We start from the raw sequence: 18,279 nt of genomic DNA on the forward strand, positions 1-18,279 counted from the left end.
CATGGAACTTTCCATTTATCTTTAAATGTGGTAGCACCTACATTTCCAGGTCCATTGTATGTGGTAAAGTTCTCTTCAAGGATAATGTGGCAGTAAAAAAAAAAAAAAAAAAAAAAAAAAAAATCCCAGAAGAGCACGTTGGGTCTGGCTACCTTGCAAACACAATTGGTAATGCTATTCTTTCTGCGACTTTACTGAAAGGCGGACTTGCTCTAAAGCAGAAATCTTGCTGTGCTTCCAGAGATTGTTAGTGCGCATCAAGAAGTGCCCATCCGTGTTTGTAGGGTTGTTTGTAAAGCGGGATGCCCTGGGATAGGCCACGTGGGTGCTGATATGCTGTGTAAGTTTGAAGCAGGTCATGGTTTGACATGTTTGGTAGCTATGTCTTTTCTCTTTAGCTGGTGCTTGGATAGGACTAGTGGAACCAATGACAAATTAATTTGGGGATTTTTTTCCCGACATTGTATCAGTGACTTTGATCTTGTCAGAGAAGATCTCTTTGAGTTGAGGACAAAGCAAGGGAGGCTCTGAAATCAACACAAGCTGTTTGAACGTTCTGACTATATGGTTATACTGCAGATCCATCTACTATGATTTGCACACGGCATGAGCTCTGATTTTTGTTGCCACTGCTCTGGCCTCTGATTGCTTCTTAGACAGATGCAAACTATTACAGAATGTCCCACCTCATGTTCTTTACTATGCTGAAACAACTTCCTAAGTTCAACTTTTTGGTCAAGCCTTCTCAAACATTTTAAACAGATTTTTTTCTTTATTTTCAATTTGTATAATTTAGATTTATTTATTCCCCTTGTCATAAAATTTCTCTTAATTTCTGCATGAAAAAAGAAGAAATAAATCTTCAAATACATACACAAATGTCTCTCTCTATATATCTATATACACATGTTACTTCTACGTAAAAGATATTATTTTTCAATGTGATAATGCAGATTGTGTACACAAAAGCTGGCCTGTGCCTGTTATTTATGTGCATTTGGGCTGGAGAGGTAGATGAGCCCATAGATTTGGCTGATTCTAAAAAGGGATTTTAACCTACAAAAGGCTATGAATTACTATTTTTTTGCAGCCTGTAGTCTAGTTGGAGGGAGAAACCATAGTCTAAATAACTGTAATAGAGGCCTGTGGAAGAGTTGAGTGTCAAAGCGGGAAGATTAAGAGCTGAAGGCATCCGCAGGAGCACAAGATGGCTTCCAGCTGGCATTTGCCTTATTTGCTGATTGTGCCACTGTAAACACAGGACTGCTGGTGTGCAAGGGGAGATCAAGCTGCGCACATTATATTCTCCCTGCTCCTTCCCTGCTGAACTCTGGTGAGCTGCAGGGAGGATGCGAGAAGTTGTCAAGCATCTTGGACTTGGAGCCCAGAGTTCATGTTCATTTGACCCCCTGCTGGTCTGGTTTCTGCAGGAAGGTGGCAGGGTTAGTATGCAGATTGGGTGAACAAAGTGTCTGGAAGGCATGCGATCTGTGAATGAGTGATTGATTATGATTGATTGTGATTGCAGGTGAAAACAAAGTAGGTAAACCATGCCTGATTTTTCTTCTGGCAGCATGCTTGGTCTCATCAAGCCAGTATATGCACATATTGGTTAACTGCTGTAGTAGGATGGCTGCATGCCCTGGCAATGAGTTCATAAAATTTCCAGAAGGCCCTGAGTATGCCAGTTACGGGTATCAAACTTTTATTCATTCATAAGTATTTTCCTGTATTAAAAGTTTCTTGCCTATTCAGGGATTTTAATTGGGTGAGGGCTGGGAATTGTGTATACTCATCAGTAGAAATTGTTTCTGAAATGTTGAAGTTGGAGGTGACTTTCTGTGTCTGTGAGAAGTGATTATGTGTTAAGCAAGTCTTGCAGACAAAATTGCTGTGGGATTTTTCCCCTGGAGAAAGAAAACGCTTGTTAGGTACCTGTTACTCTGATGGAAGGGAAGCCAAACCATTCTCACACCTAAGCTTTCCGTACTCACAGAAACCTAACTTTGGGCGTTTGCCAAGGCTGCATTCAAAGTTGTCTGTATACATTTAAAAGAATATATGCATATCAATATTTCATGATCCACAGTCTTAGTAGCAATTTTGTAAAGTATATGACAAAAGCCACAAATAGTCTCTCCTTCCTTTTAGAACAACCAGGAACAACTATTTAGAGCATTTATGTTTCAAGTCCAAGGTCTAGCAGTTTTTAGCTCAGCTGACATTAAGAATTACAGTTGTCAATATGTACTAAATTTGGGGGCTATTTAAAGACCGCCATGCAAAACGTGTTGTGAATATCTTAAGCTTTAGCCCTCAAATGCAAACGTCTATTAGTAGAGAAAATTCTAAAGGGTATCTATTTTTTTCTTCGGTTTGAAACATTCCTGTGAATGGTAGAATATTCTTCTTGTAGCAGATGACATTTTGATTTGTATTTGTCTTGCTTCAGTGGCTTCCTTTGTGTTTACTTTCCCTTTGTGATTCAGAAGTGGGGCGAGCTTTAACGTATCCCTTCTCTTCCTGAGGGTACTTGGCAGTACTGAGAAGTCAAACCATGATTATATTAATTACCTTCATTATTTAAAAAGTCAATGCCCTACTTTAACATTGATTAAAAATAAACAACATAATTCAAAAAAATGGTCTTCCTGGGGCAGGCATTTGGTGTGGCAGTTAAGCTACCACCTGGGATGCTCACATCACCTATCAGTTTGTGGTTCGAGCCCTGGCTCCACTTCTGATTCATGCTAATTAATGCACACCTCAAGAAGCAGAGGATGATGGCTCAAGTCCTTGTGTCTCTACAGCCCACATTGGAGACTCAGATGGAGTTCTAGGCTCCTAAATTCAGCCTGGCTCAACTCTGGCTACTGTGGGCATTTAGAAAGTGATCCAGCACCTGGAAGATCTCTTTTTGTCTCTCTGTCTGCCTCTCTCTGTGTTTCCTGCTTTTCAAATAAAATAAAAGTAAGCCAAACGTTAAAGACAAAAAAAAAATTCCTGAATAAAATTTCTTTTTATCACCCAACTTTATAATGCATGCTATATGTAAGTACATAGATATATATGAACATTAGAATATATGAGTATTAATCTCTTAGAGCAGACAGCTTGCTTCATACTGTCTAAATTCTTATTTCTATGGATACGATCAGTCAGAATAAGATCAGTATTTTATAAAATGTCTTAGCTTTACAGTCTTTTAATCAAATATAGATTATAGCATACCTGATGTGAATATTTATTGCAAATGTGATTATGTCAATTCTCTGGTTGATATGGTGGTAGCTTTTTCAAGAACTTTATAATGAGACTAATATTCTTTTTTTTTTAAAGTAAACTTTTATTTAATAAATATAAATTTCGAAAGTACAACTTTTGGAATATAGCAGTTTCCCCCCCTATAACCACCCTCCCACCCACAAACCATCCTATCTCCTACTCCCTCTCCCATCCCATTCTTCATTTTTTTTTTTTTTTTTTTTGACAGGCAGAGTTAGACAGTGAGAGGGAGAGACAGAGAGAAAAGTCTTCCTTCTGTTGGTTCACCCCACAAATGGCCGCTATGCCGGTGATCCAAAGCCAGGAGCCAGGTGCTTCTTCCTGGTCTCCCATGCGGGTACAGGGCCCAAGCACTTGGGCCATCCTCCACTGCCTTTCCGGGCCACAGCAGAGAGCTGGACTGGAAGAGGAGCAACCGGGACAGAATCCGGCGCCCCAACCGGGACTAGAACCCAGAGTGCCGGCACCACAGGTAGAGGATCAGCCTAGTGAGCCACGGCGCCGGCCCATCCCATTCTTCATTAAGATTCATTTTTAATTATTTTTATATGCAGAAGATCAACTAAGTATATACTAAGTAAAGATTTCAACAGTTTGCACCCACACAGACACACAAAGTATAAAGTACTGTTTGAAGACTAGTTTTACCGTTAATTCTCATAGTACAACACATTAAGGACAGAGATCCTATGTGGGGAGTAAGTGCACAGTGACTCCTGTTGTTGATTTAACAATTGACACTCTTAGTTGAGACTAATATTCTTAAGTCAGACATGTAGGGTTGGCCCCCATTATATGCACATCTACAGTCTTATTTCATACTACACTAGATTTGCTATTCGCATGCCTTCTCATTAGTCTTCTTGCTGTTCTTACAGCAAGCCATGAGTTTTTAAACCTGAGGGACTTTGCATATTCAATTCTCTATGCCTGGCAGTGATTATCAAAATAGTCAATCAGCAGGGGGACAAGGTACTAATCAATCAAAAGTAACACGATGACTAGGTGAGCATTTGGCTGGTGGTTAAGATGCCAGTTAGGCTGCCTGCATCCAGTATCAGAAAGCCAGCTCTGAGTCCCAGGTATGGTTCTAATTCCAGCTTTCTGCGAGTGCACACCCTGGGAGGCAGTGGTGATGGCTCAAGTAGTCGAGTCCCAGCCACTCAGAAAGGAGACCTGAGTTGAGTTCTTTGCTCAAACTCTTGGGTTGGTCCATTACAGGCATTGCAGAGTGAATTAGTGGGTTGGAGCTCTATTTCTGTCTCTGATCGAAATATAACTAAATTACCAAAAACAGTGACATGGGTGAGAGCAGGATTCTGGAAGCCCCTGATGAGACAGACATTAACGTCTACCTGGGGGACCTAGTGAGGTGTGGTGGGGTCCTGGGACTGTCTGGCACATGAGATGGCAGCTGCCACAGGAGAATCAGTGCAGTGACTACTAATTGCATACTAAGTCCTGTCTCTTCTTGGGAACCTTCTTTCTTCAGTTTGTAGCACACACTCCTGGCACCTGTTTGTGTCATCTCTTTTTCTTCCTTCATGTTCCACTTTCCCAGAAGGAACTTTTCTTGACATTTCTAATGAAGACTGTTTTTATTTAGGCTTTCATAGGTACTTCTGTGCCTTTCACCATGGGCAATTTGCAAGTACAATTATTATCATTTGAAGACAGCATCAGTCTACTAGTTGATAAACCACTGCATCACCAATCTAACAGCCCTACCAGAACCTCTGCCTCCCTCTGTATAACCCTAGTACCTCAGAGGTGCTCAATCAATATTTATCTAATGCATGAGTTTTTAAAAGTCTTTGGAAATTTCTTTTGGTTATTTATTTGAAAGGGAGAGTGACAGAGAGGGAGAAGAGGAGGAAGAGAGAGAGAGAGAGAGAAAGAAAGAAAGAAATATCTTTCATTTGCTGGTTCACTCCCCAAATGCCCGTAATAGCCGGGACTGGGCCAGGCTGATTCCTGGAGCCAGGAAGTCCATCCCCATCTCCCACATGGATGGCAGGGACCCAAGTACTTAGGTCTTCATCTGCTGCTTTACAGGACGCATAAACAGGAATCTGAATGGGAGGTAGAAGCAAGATTTGATATTTGATCCTAACCACTCCAGTATCAGATGTAGGTATTCTAAGTGGTAGCTTAACTCGCTGTACCACAATGCCAGACCTACCTTTGTAGTTTTAAAATGTAATTGATATGCATGTTATCTTGGCGGTACACTGTGGAGAAGATACCATTTTGCAAGCTGCCACCTTCTTCATGCTTTCTTATATTTTCTTGCAATAATTTTCAGTGGTATCCAGCTCCTATGCCATGACTTATCCTTTATTTCCAGGAGAAATGCTTCTCATTCATTTGATATCCAGTGCAAAGGTTTAATCTCCTAAGTTGACTTATTCATTGTTCTTTACACACAGCAAGACACTGCTTGAAACTTTCTACAAACAAGAATGTTGGGAAAATTGGAGTACACTGTGGTTCTACTTTCTGACCTATTTCTAGGAGTTTGTGCCATTTTTTTCTCATTACAATATCAGAACACAGATGATACATTTTGTCCTCTGTATGACATAGAGCAAAGCTTCACATTTATTTGATGGCTTTTTGATGACCATGACAATGACAATGACAGTGTTACTAGAAGGATTCTTCTTTTTCTGAAATCCCCAACTACATATTCTTTTTAAAACTGCTGTGTTTTTTTTTTTGTTTGTTTTTGTTTTTGTTTTTGTTTTTTTGACAGGCAGAGTGGACAGTGAGAGAGACAGACAGAGAGAAAGGTCTTCCTTTGCCGTTGGTTCACCCTCCAATGGCCGCCGTGGCCGGCGCGCTGCGGCCGGCGCACCGCGCTGATCCGATGGCAGGAGCCAGGAGCCAGGTGCTTTTCCTGGTCTCCCATGCGGGTGCAGGGCCCAAGCACCTGGGCCATCCTCCACTGCACTCCCTGGCCACAGCGGAGAACTGGCCTGGAAGAGGGGCAACCAGGACAGAATCTGGCGCCCCAACCGGGACTAGAACCTGGTGTGCCGGCGCCGCTAGGCAGAGGATTAGCCTAGTGAGCCGCAGCGCCAGCCAAAGCTGCTGTTTTGTTATTAGGAAGTTCTTCCAGGTAGTTTTAGTGTATAAACTGGATGGCTATAGTTTCATCAAGGGAGGACCTACCAGATTGATTCAGTTAAGTTAAAGGCTTAAGCCTTTGTGGTGGCTGAGTCTTCCTTTTAATTCCCAGACATAGTGGAGGTTGTGGATGTACCATAACTTCTCATGTGTCATGTTAATGCATCTCACATTTCCCACGATTTTCATGACTGCTCAGCATTGACTTTTTTTAGAATATTTCAAATAACTTGGTTTTCTGCTGTGTGCCTGCACCTATATCCATGTTTATTTGTGAGTGCGTGTGTCACCTTTCCGGTGGCTTCTGGACTGCCATTTCCTTACATGCATGATTAGAAGATTACGATAGTCAGTTATAACAGGTCTCATTGAGAATGATTTCAGTTATCATTTCAATTAGCAGTTGAAAATAATTATGGACACATGATGAACCAGAAGTAGAGAAAGGAAGGAAGATATGTTTCTGAGAGCCTTTTTTCCAAGTAGGGAAAATCAAGCATGGGGAAAGCTTTAGCAGTATAACCATTAATTGAGTTAGAAGCTGTGCCCCTCTCATGTATACTTGGCTATTTGGGTCATTTTGGCAAACGGTCACCTGGCTCCTGATGCTTTGGGAAACAGCTTCAGATACACCCCAGTGTCCTCTCCATAATGCAGGTGCCACGTGTGCTTCTCTCAGCACCCTCTATCTTTATTTTTTTGTTGCACACCACTCCCAATGTCCAGCACACGTGTTTCTATTTTTGGTTTCTGAAGCCATTTGCTGTCCCCAGTAGGAGATTAGAATCGATGTATGTAATGAATAGCCCTGGGGAGCAGCTCTCAAACACTGACAAATAGGACTTGATGTGTAAATACCCCAGATCCTCTTGGCAAGGGTAACTCTTGGATGACTCCAGGGTACACAGTCTACATGAAGCTTGGCCTACTCTGTGGGCATGAACTCCAGCCACCCACAGTGATAGGGGGCTGCGTACCCCTCCCTCCCTCGGCTGTCCACCTTCTTTGTCTTACTCCCCTGTGCCTCATCCGCTTTTGATCCCACCTCCCAGGTAAACTGTTTGCCTTTTGTGGTGTATGTTATGGGGCTCTAAGGCACAGGCAGTTTGCAGTAATAGGGGTGGTGAGAAGAGGTTAGGATCCCACAAAGGTGCAAGTTGCTAGCCTGCAGTTCTGAAAACAGTAATTTTCAATTGTATTTCATCTTGTTGCAGATTCTCATGGATTGAGTGTTAGTGAGACCCAATTCCTGACATTCTGGCTGCCATTCCACCTCTTAACTTTCTACCCAAGAACCTATGTTAGATTGCAAGTACACAATGGCATTATTATAAGAATGATTGATTCAAAGCATTATCTTAAGTACATAATTGGCATGTTTTCATATTTTCACTGTCAAAATAATTACTATTTGGGCCACACTTAATATCTGATTGAATACACCACATATCAGGAAGCTCTGTTCAGAGCCACTGCCTGAAAGAACCTGAGGTTTCACTTCTTGGGTCGGCAACAACTAAAACAGGTCCAATCAGCTGCTGGGAAGAATTGCATGCTTTTCTTGCTACTGTGACACACTTTAAAGTCATTAATTCCCCTGCATGGAACCAGTTGAGTCTCAGTGGTCAAAGGAAGATTGTCTGATTTTAGGTGTGTGTCTCTAGCCTACTTGATCATTAACCATGCAGCTTAACTGGTTTCAAGAGGCCACTGAAAAGGACACAGCACTGTCACCTAATTTCTTTTCAACTAGCACATTCAAGTTTATGAAAATTCAAGAAAGCAAAGAAGAAAATGGTTTTGTTTGTAAGATTCTTAGAATGCACAGTTTCCACCATTAGCATATTTTATCTGTGTTATGCAGCATATATTATTGGGAACTTTCTACAATTGTCAAGGACAAAATAGACTTAAGATGGACATTGATAATGGTGTTTATAATTTGTATGCCCTGTTAGAGACTCAGGAACTATGAAAGCAGAATTTCAAGATATCTGCTTGTTTGACTCTTAGATTTACCAGAATGTTATCATTGGAGAAAATGAGAAAAGTTTGAATTTCAGGTTAATGTTTTATTTGTTGTATTTATCTACCAAAAGTTTTAATATTTAACATCTTAAATGTGAAGACTCTGAGTGTTTGTGAATGATACAGTTTTAAGAGAAGAAGAAAATCTCTTTACTAAAATCAGCTGGCTTTTTAAAGTCTAACTTCTTTGTACATATATTTTACAGATTAAAGGATTTACCTGAAGACAAAGCATTCTATTCATCAGAGACTGGACAAGAGTTACTCTTGCTTTTGGCAATTAAAGATGGTGTTGTCATGGAAACAGTTGATCCTGCTTTCATTCCTTGGCTGCCTAGGAGGTAACAATAAGCTGTATTTTCTAAGGTGAAGTTAGTGCTATTCTCAGATCATGTGCTTAACTAATTTTTAAATGTTGGATTAAAACTCCACTAGTTGCAAAGAGAAATCTTTTTTCCCCAGAAAGAAAATTCACATTCTCAACTTCTGACATTGGGGTTCTCGTACACCTCTCCCTCATTTTTGCAAGTCATTTATTTCCATAGCAAATATAATGATACCTGATACTACAGAGCTCCTGTTGCATTAGGACTATATTGTAAGTATATCCACAGACTTTTGAGATCGTTAATTCATGGCCCTTTTTTTTTCCCACAAAAGAAGCTGAAAGTGGAAAGCTGCAGTGTGCCAGAGAGAATATAAATTTTAAAGTATGTCAGTATTTTCATATCCAATCTTAAAGCATGGTACCATTTTTCTTTTAGAACATAATGAAGTTAGACTTTATAATTTTTTTGCAATTTGAAATTTAGAGCAGAGTACAAAGAAAATGAAAAACTTCTGAGCTTTGTACCATATAAAAACAACTATTATAAAGCATCTGATACATTTGTTCTCTGTTTATTCATTTTATCTTGTTTTCTGGAGAAGTGGATGAACAAACAAAGGGATTTTAATGAGTTAGTATATTTTCCACTAGTTTTATGTTTATTTTTTTGGCCTCCTTTTTCTGAAGACATTTCTGAACAACTAAAAAATAATGCGATGAGGGCTCACATATGCATATTTAAATCTAACTACTGAACCATTCTGCTGTGTTTGTGCTGTCTGGAGGGTTACCTTGGAGATGGGGTGGATTTTGTTCCATGACACCACATTTAGTGAATATTTCAGTAACATGGATGTTTTGGTTTCCCAGAGCCCATAAAAGTTATATTTACACTGTGCTGTAGTCTATTAAGTGTACAATAGCATTATGTCTAGCAAAATGCAGTAACTTAATTAAATAATGGTTTATTGCTAACAAACCCTAAAGACCATCTGAGCTGTCAGCAAGTGGTAGTCCTCCTGCTGGCAGAGGGTGTGTCTTCTTTGATGGCGGCCAAAGGCGGGGTGGCTGTGGCGATTTCTTAGAATAAGCAGCAATGAAGTGTGCTGTACTGATGGACTCTTCGTCACATGAAGATTGCTGTGTAGCATGTGATGCTGTCTGATAGCATCTTACCCACAGCAGAACTGCTTTCAAAATTGGTGTCAATCTTCTCAAACCCTGCTGCCACTTTATCAACCAAGTTTATGTAATCATCTAAATCCTTTGTTGTCAGTATAGAGACTGCTTAGAAAACTAAAAATAGAGCTGCCATATGATCCAGCACTTCCACTACTGGGAATAGATCCAAAAGAAATGAAATTATTGTGTCAAAGTGATACCTGCATGCTCATGTTTATTACACCACTGTTCATAGTAGCCAAGATAGGGAATCAACCCAGACGCGCATCAGTAGGTGAATGAATCAAGAAAATGTCGCATAAATACACAGTGAGATGTGGTTCAGCCATAAAAGAAGAAAGAAATGCTGTCATTTGCAGCAAAATGGATGGAACTAGAGGACATTATGTTGAGCAAAATAAGCAAGAAACAGAAAAATAAGAACTGCATGTTCTCTCTCTTATTGGGGTGCTAAAAATGTTGACATGAACACAGACTAGTGGTTATGAGATGGTGGCTGGGAAGACAGAGGGAGGGTGGTTGTTGGGACTGAAACACAGTCACACAGAAGTTACAAGTTCTAGTGTTCTGCAGTGCAGTGGGGTGACTGTAATTCACAATAACCTGTTATAAATATTTTGTGAACAAACAGAAGAGCTGGAAGACTTCAAATACCAAGTAATAATAACAAGCGGGAAATTATTCTGATTTGATTGGTACACATTGTGTAAAATTGTAGAAATATCACACTGCATCCCATAAATACATAAAGTTATTAACTGTTAATGAAATTTCCGGAGAATTTAACAAGATAGAAATGCTAACCTGATTTGGTCATCACACATTGATTATGTGTACCAAATTATCACACTCTAGCACACAGATATGTGTAATTAAAATAATTAAAGAAAATAAAATCAGCACTAAAAAAATGCAAAATGAAATAAATTCTTTGTTGTTATTTTAACACTGTTCACGGTGTCTTCACCAGAAGTAGATTCTATCTCCAGAAACCACCTTCTTTGCCTGCCCATAAGAAGCAACTCCTCACCTATTAAATTTGATCAGGGGCTTGCTGTAAATCAGTCGCATGTGTAGGCGACACTGCTGATTTTAATTCACATGGGCAGTTAATTCCTCCACTAAAGTCTCGAGTCCCTCAGAATCGTCCATGAGGGTTGGAATCCATTTCTCCCCAGCCCCTGTGCTATTGGTATTCTCATCTCCTTCCATGAATCACTAGTGTTCTTAACAGCATTGACAATGGTGGATTCTTTCCAGGTTTTCAATGTACTGTTCCCAGATCCATCAGAGAAACATCTGTGTATGGCAGTTAGTAACTTACTACAAAAAGTATTTTTTGAATTATAAGACTTGAAATTAAGGTTTACTTTTGATCAGAATGGCTAATCTGTTAGCAGGCCTGAAAATAACGTTAATCTTATTATGCATCTCCATCAGAGCTCTGGGATGACCAGATGCGTGGTCTGTTTTCCTGAGCAATGGGTCTCAACATTGGGTTTGACATACTTAGTAAACCATATAGTAAACAAATATTGTCATCCAGGCTTCATTATTCCGTGTTTAAAGCACATGCAGAGTAAATTTAGCGTAGTTCTTAAAGGCCTTAGTGTTTTCAGGGTGACAAAAGAGCACTGGCCTCAGGTTAAGGTCACCAGCTGTATTAACTCTAAGGAGATAGTCAGCCTGACCTTTGAAATTTGAAGCCAGGCATTGACTTCTCTCTACCTGTGACTGTACTAGATGTCTTCTTCCAGTAGCCGGCTGGGCTGGTTCATCTACGTTTCAAATCTGTTGTTTGGTGGAGCCACCTTCATTGAATATCTTAGCTGGATCTTCTGATGAACTTGCTATAGCTTCTGCATTAGCACTTGAAGCTCCATCATCTGCTTTTGTGCCATGGAGATGGCTTCTTTCCTTAAACCTTATGAACAACATCTGCTAACAAAAAACTCTCTTCTGCAGCTTCCCCCACCCTCCTAGGCTTCACAGAACTGAAGAGAGTTAGGGCCTTGCTCTGGAATAGGCTTTAGCCGAAGGGGCTGTGTGGCTGCTTTGATCTCTCCAGATCACTAAAACTTTCCTGTATCACCAGGAAGGTTATTTCACTTTCTTATCATTTCTGTGTTCACTGGGGTAGCATTTTTTAAAAGATTTATTTATTTATTTTAAAGTCAGAGTTATACAGAGAGAGGAGAGGCAGAGAGAGTGAGAAGTCTTCCATCTGCTGGTTCACTCCCCCAATTGGCCACAACGGCTGGAGCTTCTTCTGGGTCTCCCACACAGGTGCAGGGGCCCAAGAACTCGGGCCATCTTCTACTGCTTTTCCGGGCCATAGCAGAGAGCTGGATCGGAAGTGAAGTAGCAGAGACTTGAACTGATTCCCATGCGGGATACCGGCACTTCAGGTCAGGGCATTAACCCACTATGCCACAGCGCTGGCCCCTGGAGTAGCATTTTTAATTTCCTTCCTTTCCTTTGCCTTCACATTTGGCTGTTTGGTGCAAGAGGCCTTACTTTGAGCCTATCCCAATGTGCCTTCCTCCTTAAGTTTAATCATCTCCAGCTTTGATAGAAGTGAGAGAATTGCAACTCTCTCTCTCACTTCAACACTTAGAGAGAACTGTAGGGAAATTAGTTTAATTTCCATTTTGTTATATGTCACAGGATAGGGAGGCTTAAGGAAGGGGAGAGAGAGGTGAGATTGGCTGATTGGTAGAGTAGTCAAAGCACACATCTGTCATTTACTGTCTTTCGGGGTACAGTTTGTGGTGCCCCCAAACCATTGCAATGGTAAAATCCACGCACAGTGATCCCACATCACCAAAGCAGATAGAAGAGTAATGGAAATGTGTGAAATATTGTGGGAATTATCAAGACGTGACACAGAGACATGCAGGAAGTATGTGCTGTTGGGAGAACCACAGTGATAGACTTGCTGCACGCAAGATAACCACAGAATCTCAATCTGTAGAAAATGCAGTATCTGCAGAGAGCGATCCAGGAGGTTCTGTGGACACACAAGTGCGTGAATGGTTCCACTTATTTATTTTTTTACTAACTCATTTGAAAGTGAGTTACAGAAATCGTTATCTCTCACCTCCAAAAAATTCAGTATCTGTGTACAAAACAGAGACCAACTTTCTACATAAACAGAATTTCTCTATGATGTCTAAGGAAACCAACATAAAAGCAGTTTATAATTTTTTTCTTTTCTAAGTGGAGGAAATTGGTGTGGAACGAAGCCAAACAAGCATGCTAGGTAAAACACAGGGTATTTAAATAGATGAATATATTAGGGGTCGGTTCAAGGAAAATCTTCAATGTCAGGAAGATTCAAATTTCCAACCTTCTTAAGGTATTTAAGTGATATTATGGCCAAAATAAATAATCAGTATTGGGTTATAGATTCAAACCTTCAACTTTAAAAATAAATGTTTTTATAGGTTTTTACAGTGATGCTTCAATTTTGTTAAAACATGCTGTCTTTAACTGCTACTAATCTAGATCTGAGGGAAAAATGAGTAATTATTTATGAATTATTTATGAATTTTTGCCTTTTCCAATGGACTGCTGCTATCAAAACTGAAATGGCATTTTTTCTTGGATTCTTCACTTAGGAAGTTTCAAATTTGACATCTGTTTTAGTAGGAAGCATAAATGACAGGCAGTATACTGCAGCCGTGTTAACGCTTGGTGATACTAACTTTTTTTTTTTTTTTTAATTTTTTTGACAGGCAGAGTGGACAGTGAGAGAGAGAGACAGAGAGAAAGGTCTTCCTTTGCCGTTGGTTCACCCTCCAATGGCCGCCGCGGCCGGCGCGCTGCGGCCGGTGCACCGCGCTGATCCGATGGCAGGAGCCAGGAGTTAGGTGCTTTTCCTGGTCTCCCATGGGGTGCAGGGCCCAAGCACCTGGGCCATCCTCCACTGCACTCCCTGGCCACAGCAGAGGGCTGGCCTGGAAGAGGGGCAACCGGGACAGAATCCGGCGCCCCGACCGGGACTAGAACCCGGTGTGCCAGCGCCGCTAAGCGGAGGATTAGCCTAGTGAGCCGCGGCGCCGGCTTGGTGATACTAACTTTTGCAGACACAATTTTGAAATTTCCCAATAAATTGAAGAGAAAGAAAGTGGAAGCATAGCTAAAGAAAGTGAATTCAGTTTTTCAAAGGTTTATGACTTGTTATTATTTTATACTGTTTGCAAATTATATTTACTGTGTTCAGTATTTTGAGAAATGTTTACATATTTATGAACAAATTTATGGAAAAAGCAATGTCTGTTTTTCCAAAATGTAAAAACATCATTAAGAAATTGAAAGGTCAACTTGACTCTCTGGATATGGTGATAAAACAGCTTTAAGTGTTTGTAAAAGAGAATTGGATTAATTTGTAAAGGATAAATTATATGTAGCATATTGCTTAGGGGATTGACAATTTTCATAATTATGTTATGGAGAAAAAATTGGTTCTTATTAAAATTTTAGAGTCTTTATTCTCTTTTGTGCTTTATATACCGAATGTTGGAACGCCTTTTGGTCTATGATCAATTTAAAATAAAAGGCTGGCTTTTGAGGGTTATATTCTATTAGGAAATATTGGGTCAATTTGTATTTATTAAAATTAAAATCTGTTCACGATGTAGGAAAGATACCATTAATCTTAGATATTAATAAGTAAAATATATTGTGTAAATTCACTTACTTTAGAGAAGTCTTTAGCAAAGGACATAATATCATAAAAACAGCAAATGCTGCATGACTTGCTTTCTTCTATCTTTTTAAATTTAAGCTTTGGTTGTATTGTGTACCTTTTTTTCTTTCATTTTCTTCTGTTGTTTTGCCTCTGCAGTTTTCCCCTGCAACAAAGAAGCAAATAGTAATTTCTGGCTAGGAATCTGTCCTGGGATGAACTTGACTGTGTTTTTCTTCAAAAATGCTAGGCTGTAGTCATTCTTAAATAATTCTCAAGTGTCTATTAGAAGGCAGGCATTGTTTTCAGAGAAGAATGGCAGAGATCTTTCTCCCTGCAGGGTTTACGTTTTGTCCCATGGGGCAGATGATGACATTGACTCTGAAGGTGATCTGTAAGAGGGGCAGCAGAACAGGATGGAGTGTGGAGCATTGGGAAGTGGGCTGCTATTTTAAGTAAGGCCATCAGGTTAGTCCTCATTAAGAAGGTGGCATTTGAGCAGAGACTTAGAGGTGAATGTGTTGACCTTTTGGGTATTTAAGGAAGAGTTCTCCAGGCAGAATCATCAGCCCTGCAAAGATTCTAATACATGACAGAGGGAATGTTTCAGAAACAACAAGAAAGCCAGCACAGTTGGACCAGAATGAGTTGTGGGAGAGAATAGAAAAGAGCTGACAGCTATATGGAGATGGACATAGCAGAAACTGAAGGGCTTTATAAATCACTGAAAATATTTTGGATGTTTACACTGAATTCCCTGGGGAGCCACAGCATGGTTTGAGCAGAGAGGGGATAGGATTCAGCTTATTTTTTTAAAGAATCTTGCAGATGGCTGTGTTGCAGATTGATTGTAGAGGGACAGGAATGCAAGGAGGCCCACCAATGAGATACCAATGTGGTAATCCAGCAAGGGATGGTGGGGGCAGGGTTTGTGGTCAAGTATTGAATGGATTGTGAAGGCTGAACCATGAGATTTCCAAATGGAGTGAATATGAGAGGAGACAAGTATGAGTAGAGGATGACGTCAAGGTTCACTCTCACTGTCCATGACAAAAGGGGTGTCAGGTAGGTGAAAGGAAGATGCAGTACCACATAGGAGAGAGAATTTTTCAAACTGGAGGTCACCACCCAGCAGGGGATTAAAAAGCACTTCAGTGGATCAAGGCCAGTAATTTATATGAGAACTGATAAATTAGAATTTTAAGAAGGAAGGATGAGAAAATATAAGAGTATACCACTCCCTTACTAGGGTAAGTATTTTCTACTGAGCACATCTAGATCTTAGGGCTATTGCAGTGAATCAAGTAGACAATATCCCAGTCTTTGTGAAGCTGAATTCTTTATTATACTCTTATGTATATTGGATCTTGAGGTTATATTATTGCTTACTAGGTTGCTGTCAAAAACGTTGAAGAGCCAGACATAGGTAGAAAGCAGGAGATAGTCTCTCAGCATTCTAAGAAGAAGCCAGAGAACACCAGAAGAGTTAAAACAATAGCAATGACACCAAAATTGGTAGTAATAACATCAATGATAATAATAACATCATTTACTGTGTACTGAACGCTATGGAAAATGCACTGCTTAGCTCATCCTGGAAATGTACAATAAGGTAAATACCATTATTCTCTAGCTGAGAAACTAGAAACTTGTCTCCAAGGCTTTAAATAACATTTCAGTCAGCATAGTGGTCTAAGAAATCAAAGCATGGTTCTTAATCACCAGTATTTACTACATGAATAGTTTCTTTTCTGGAATGAGGTGAGGAGTTAAAACATGGACTAAGAATCATTGAGTATCCAAGGAGATTTCTGGTTTACTACTTAATTACCTATTAATTAATTACTTAGCGATATTAGATACTTTAAATATTTATTATCCAGTATGGGAGCCAATAACCATGTGTGGTTATTGAGCTTTTGAAATGTAGCTTGCCCAAATTGTGATACATTATGAGGGTAAAACACACACAGGATATCATAGACTTAGTACAGAAAAATTTAAGAATATGAAATATTGCAATAATGTTTAATATGGATTAGATGTTGACATTACAATTGTTAATATATTTTTGTTTAAGTAAGATATTTTTAAATTATTTTCTCCTGTTTCTTTTAATCTTTTTAAATACAAAGGGCTTCAAAAGTTCATGAAAAATGCTTAACATGAAAAAACTTCGCATGGATTTCGTTTTTTGGCACCAAAGTAAACTTCCTTTTATTTATGTTTAAATATTTATTTATTTATTTAGAGAGAAATCTTCCATCTTCTGGTTCATTGCCCAAATGCCCATGGCAATTGGGACTGGGACAAGCTAAATTCCAGAGGATGGCTCTCTTAGGTGGAAGGGACCTTCCAGGCCCATTAGCAGGAAGCTGGATTGGAAACAGAGCAGCCAGGACTTGTACTGGCACACCCATATGGGATGCAGTCTTTCCAAATAGCAGCTTAGCTGGTTTTACCTGTCCTCCAAATGTTTTACATTCTATATTTCCATGAACTTTTTTTTAAAAGATTTATTTATTTATTTGAAAGTCAGAGTTATACATAAAGATAAAGAGAAGCACAAAGAGAGAGATCTTCCATCCACTAGTTCACTCCCCAGATGCCGCAACGGCCAGAGCTGTGCTAATCTGAAGCCGGGAGCCCAGAGCTTCCTCCAGGTCTCCCATGTGGGTGCAGGGGCCCAAGGACATGGGCCATCTTCTACTGCCTTCCAGGCTATAGCAGAGAGCAGGATCGGAAGCAGAGCAGCCAGGACTCGAACCGGTGCCCCATGGGATGCTGGCGTTGCAGGTGGCGGCTTTACCTACTATGCCACAGTGCCGGCCCCATTCCATGAACTTTGAAATACCCTTGTATGGCTATGGGAAAATTCAAAAATACGTATATGAGTTGCTTCACCTTGCAGTTTTATTGGACAGCATTGATCCAAACATTTATAAAATAAAACCCAATTATTTTGCAAATGTTATCCAACATCTCCTTCTTTCCCAGTGGGAAGCCAAATTAAGACAATGAGAACTTTTTGATTTCACATGAATGGTTATAAATAAGTACTTTCTGAGGATATCCTACCTACAAATAATGAATACTTTGTAATAGACGTGCAGGTCTTAGAAGTAGTTGGTTGGTGAAGGTGGACAGATCTTTAGTCAAAGCCTGTGGAAATTCTAAACTTTTTAGTATATTGTATTTTTTTATTTTTGAATATTTATTATTTGAGAGACAGAAATAGAGAAAGAAAACTCTCCTTTGCTAATCTACCCTCCAAATTCCCACAATGGTCAGGGCTAGGATTAACATGCAGGTTACCCCTGTGGGTAATCAATTATCTGAGCTATCGCCACAGCTTCCTAAGAGTACACATCAGCAGGAAGCTGGTGTTTGGACTAGAGCAGGGACTCCAATGTAGGCATGTCAGTATGGTATGCAGGATCCCAGTGAGTATCTTCAATGCTGGACCAAACGTATGCTCCATATTTTTTGATGTTCATCTCGTTCTTCTAGTGGGACTAGCTAAGTAAATATAGCTCATTTGGGAAATCAAATTCCCTTATATAATGAAAATAACTATTAAAGTGTTAAAACCACCTTTATGGAAAATAGCATATTTCTGTGAATGTTCTGAAGCGTT

The 18,279-nt window shown here is 39.8% G+C and overlaps 1 protein-coding gene across 1 annotated transcript in view; it reads left to right on the forward strand.

The window, feature by feature from the left end:
• The window catches only part of CNTN3 (contactin 3), a 423,344-nt gene that overhangs the window by 97,250 nt on the left and 307,815 nt on the right, over positions 1-18,279 (forward strand). The window contains exon 2 of the mRNA XM_051851466.3: positions 8,649-8,783. Coding sequence (XP_051707426.1) covers positions 8,729-8,783 — 55 coding nt within the window. The 5' untranslated portion in view covers positions 8,649-8,728. The remainder of the gene's footprint in view (positions 1-8,648; positions 8,784-18,279) is intronic.

This window comes from Oryctolagus cuniculus, chromosome 10 (assembly GCF_051225735.1).
Source record: "Oryctolagus cuniculus isolate XC-2025 breed Fujian yellow rabbit chromosome 10, ASM5122573v1, whole genome shotgun sequence".
NCBI lineage: Eukaryota > Metazoa > Chordata > Mammalia > Lagomorpha > Leporidae > Oryctolagus > Oryctolagus cuniculus.